A 3961-nucleotide genomic window follows, 5' to 3' on the forward strand; every position below is an offset into this window, starting at 1 on the left:
GGTGTCCAAAAATAATTTTGGTATGAAATTTTTTTTAATTTTAACTGGACCTAAGCCCAGAAAAAAGAGATTAGAGAGTAGTTACATAGCAATACTATTTGGGCCATGGAGATCCCATTAACATCATTAATAATCAAATTCAACTTGAGTTTGTCCGGTGATAGTTCATTAGTCCATTTTAAGTAAGTGTCAGGATTTGAATATTGTCTTATGTATACATCAATTTATTAGCCATGATCTAACAAGTTGGGAGATATTATTAAAAACCAAAAAATTTACCAAAAAAAATATAAAAATCATTAATAATCAAAGCAAAAACCTGTATGGTTGCCGTGTCCTAAGAAAAAAAAGGAATTTAGTTTTTTATGAAGATAATAACTCCACTCTAATTTTTTATAATACCACTACACATATATTTTTTTTTTACATTGAATATTACTATATTTGAATGAATCTGTAGGAAAAAAAGGTGTAACATCAAATTAGAAGTAACAATATCCATTTCTGTTTTATTATTATTATTATTATTATTATTATTATTATTATTATTATTATTATTATTATTATTATTATTATTTCATGTAAAATGCTACTTAAATGTATCAGAGAATATGTACCGAGCTACATTTCAAATTCATGGAATTGAACCAAAAGTTTGAGGGGCAAAAATAATGGATGGAATGAAAGGCAATGCCTAAATGGAATCAGGAAGTGCTATAATTGGACGCCAAATTCACGCATCATATTGATTACTATAACATTATCTAAAAAGAACATAGAATGTGGTTGCAATCCAACAGCTATACAGTACCATATCCATAAATGATTATTTAAGAAAACAAATCACCATCCAAAGTTGAGACATTGGAAGCTAATTGGAAAAATAGCTTCACTTCCAGCTGAAGCCGCCCTCTTACAAGAATTTCTCTATGCTTGTCATCAATGTTGTCTTCGGCACAGCACCAATCACTGCATCTTTCTTCTCACCATTCTTGAAGATGATGACGGTTGGGATGCTACGGATTCCATACCGGGTAGCCGTGGAAGGGCTCTCATCAGTGTTGAGCTTGTAACACTTGAGCTTCCCAGCATATTCCTTGGCTAGCTCATCGATTATTGGGTGGATCATACGGCAGGGACCGCACCATGGTGCCCAGAATTCGACCAAAACAGGAGTATCGGATTCGAGCACAAGCGATTGCCAATTTGCGTCAGTAATGGGATCCACTGCAATATCCAACAAAACAAAAATACTTCAATTACTATTTCTCTCAAACATGCATTGACGAGTGTCTCCAAAAACTTTCAGCAAAAGATTGGTCATGCATCTGCCATTCAGTTCCTCTATTTATGAGGTTATGCTTGGTTGGAGGGTAAAATGGGGTGGAAATTTTGATGGAGCAAAACCAGGAGTAAAAGTAAACTAACACACACATATAGTTCATCTACAAACTTGTCAGTTGTCACCCGTTTTTTGCATACCTAGGAGTTAAAACCTAGAATACAAACATAGCTTCTTTGCACTCTCTCCCCCTTTGAGGGTAGCATCATCCTTGATATAACAGTTCTATTTCATCAATTTTGGCATGAATTCCATACCACCAAGCAAACACTTCACAAACCTTTTATAACACTATAAAGTATGTCAATTTACTAAAGAACTTATCAAATGACTTAACTATACACCTCACTTCTCCAAAGAGACATTTTCACTATCCGTACTGCATACAACGACCTTGAGCTTGATGTTCAACAATCTAATAACCACAATTGAACAAACCCAAACAACCAGTTCCATCCAAGTAAACACTATAACAGGACACAATTAATGATTTTGATGCAAAAGATCCACTTTTAAATACAAGTTCTAGGCAATAAGAATTGCATACAACCACACATTCACCATTTAACACTCATGAAAATACATGCATAACCCTGAATTTTGCTTCCATAATACAAAAAGGAGAGTAACCAAAACCCAAAGAAATTATTTTTTCTTTTGATTAATTGGTGTAAATTTCCTCAAAGTCACAGGATATGCTAATACTGTTAAATTACCAAATTAGGCTTCTTGCTAATAGAGAACTACAACAAGGTCATAGTCAGATAACAAAATATGAAAATTTATTCGAACTAATTCATCTGTACCTTTCTTTCCCTATAGAAACAAATATCTATTCGAGAAATGTGCCTACTCACACACAATTACACATACACAAGAAAGGGGAACAAAATTACAAAACAAATTTTCAACCACATAATGGATTCATTCTTGGACCAAAAAACAAAAACAATTCAAACTGTTTTCTAGGCTTTAGTCATTCTATTACATTTGATATTAAACTCACGCGGTAACAATTGCAAATTAACTTGTACAACTAATTAGAACAATTTTAGCAACCAAAAAACGAAGAAGAATAACTTGGCAGAAATCACAAACAAGACATCCACAAAATTCACATACAGTCATACACGAAAGTTCAAGTGTTTAATTCGATAAGCCAACACGAGCTTAAGGTTACTTTTTCCCCCAAATTATTTTCACCAATTCAATAATTTTCCAATTTCCAAAGCAGAAAATAAAAATCTCAAGTATACAACTTCGAAACCGAAACCTAACCTTGGACGGCGGCGGTGTCCTGAGCCTCGCACACGACGCGTCCACCAGCACGTGAGGGAGCAATTCTCGACACGGCGCGACTCGATGAGCCAGAAAAGCGAGTCGAGGTGGCGAGTCTAAGTCCGGCGTGGCGCGGCAGCTTGATGGAACTCCGGCGACCGGAGATGGAGGACACGGTGGTCGGAGCGGAGAGGACGGAGGAGCGAGAGAGGGTGAGGGACTGGAGTTGTACGGTAGCCATGGATGCAGAGGATCGCAGCTCCCGAGAGAGACAGAGAGAGAGAGTGGGAAGTGAAGTGAAAAGACTGTGTTGTGATGAATGAACGAGAAAATTGAGGGGAAAAAAATTTCTTCTCTATTTTTTTTAATTCTTATTGTTATTGTTGTTTATGTTTTTATTACAACTTTATTTATTTATTTATTAATATAAGTTTTGGATATTATGTTGTGAAATGTGTTTGTGTGGATGAGAAACAAGAAGTGAGAGATGGTGGTGGAAACGAACATCTCGTGCTTTTATCGAGTTGTTTTGATTGGGGGTCCATTGAAATTGAAATCCCTGATAGAGTGATAGTTTTTGGTTCCTTCCGGGACATTGAAATGTTTATCAAATAAATTATTAAAATGTTTTTTTTTAATTCAATTTTTTTGTTTTTTTTTTAATTTTATTAATCAAATTAGTGTTTTAGATTTTTTTTAATCCCTATAATTTGATCAAAATTTAATTACGATTTTATATTTTAATTTTTATATTTAAAATTAATTAGATAAAAAATAAAAGAATAAGCAAGTGTGAAATTCAAAGTTTGATCTTATTTTTTTTATAGAATTTTTTCTTCACAATACGGTATTAGATGAAATCTCACTCTCAGATTTCTTTTCTAATAAACTTTTCACAGAAAATTCAACTTTTTAAAAAAGTCCTTCCATCATTTTCTCTCATTTATTTTGCTTCCTTTTTTTAATTCTCTCTACTTCTTTACGATTCATCTTTAGAATCTTTCTTCAATTCAGCTCCTGAGTTATCATGTCAACCACTCTAGAAGACACGCGTTCTTCGAAACCATCTCCTACTCACATGCTACAACTTTTACCGATTCTTAATGTTCACTCATTTTAGTCCGATGACCATCCGAGGCTAGTGCGAGTTTCACAATCACTTCAAGAAGATAACCACGCTTCTTGGTATCGTTCCATGCGTCTTGCGCTAAGTGAAAAACGCAAATTAGGGTTCATCGATGGTTCTCTACCCAAACCAAATCTAACTTTGAATCTCACACTTTCTGAATCTTGACAATGCGCGAATGATATTGTGTCCATCTCAAAGTACATTGCTGCAAG

At 34.5% G+C, this 3961-nt stretch overlaps 1 protein-coding gene across 1 annotated transcript; it reads right to left on the reverse strand.

Moving 5' to 3' along the window:
- Nucleotides 1–720: 720 nt before the first annotated feature.
- LOC130946405 (thioredoxin M4, chloroplastic-like) lies at nt 721–3002 on the reverse strand. Its single transcript, XM_057875142.1, has 2 exons — nt 2621–3002; nt 721–1227 (listed from the first exon to the last, which is right to left on the reverse strand). The coding sequence occupies exons 1-2, from the start codon at nt 2859–2861 to the stop codon at nt 914–916; spliced, it is 555 nt and encodes a 184-aa protein (XP_057731125.1). The 5' UTR covers nt 2862–3002; the 3' UTR covers nt 721–913.
- Nucleotides 3003–3961: the final 959 nt, after the last annotated feature.

This window comes from Arachis stenosperma, chromosome 8, assembly GCF_014773155.1.
Source record: "Arachis stenosperma cultivar V10309 chromosome 8, arast.V10309.gnm1.PFL2, whole genome shotgun sequence".
NCBI lineage: Eukaryota > Viridiplantae > Streptophyta > Magnoliopsida > Fabales > Fabaceae > Arachis > Arachis stenosperma.

Excerpts from the sequence above, each read along its gene's own strand:
- LOC130946405 (XM_057875142.1), bottom strand. The coding sequence starts at position 2,861 with ATGGCTACCGTACAACTCCAGTCCCTCACCCTCTCTCGCTCCTCCGTC. Across the intron at positions 1,228-2,620 it reads GGACACCGCCGCCGTCCAAG|TGGATCCCATTACTGACGCA; the intron begins GTTAGGTTTCGG and ends TGGATATTGCAG.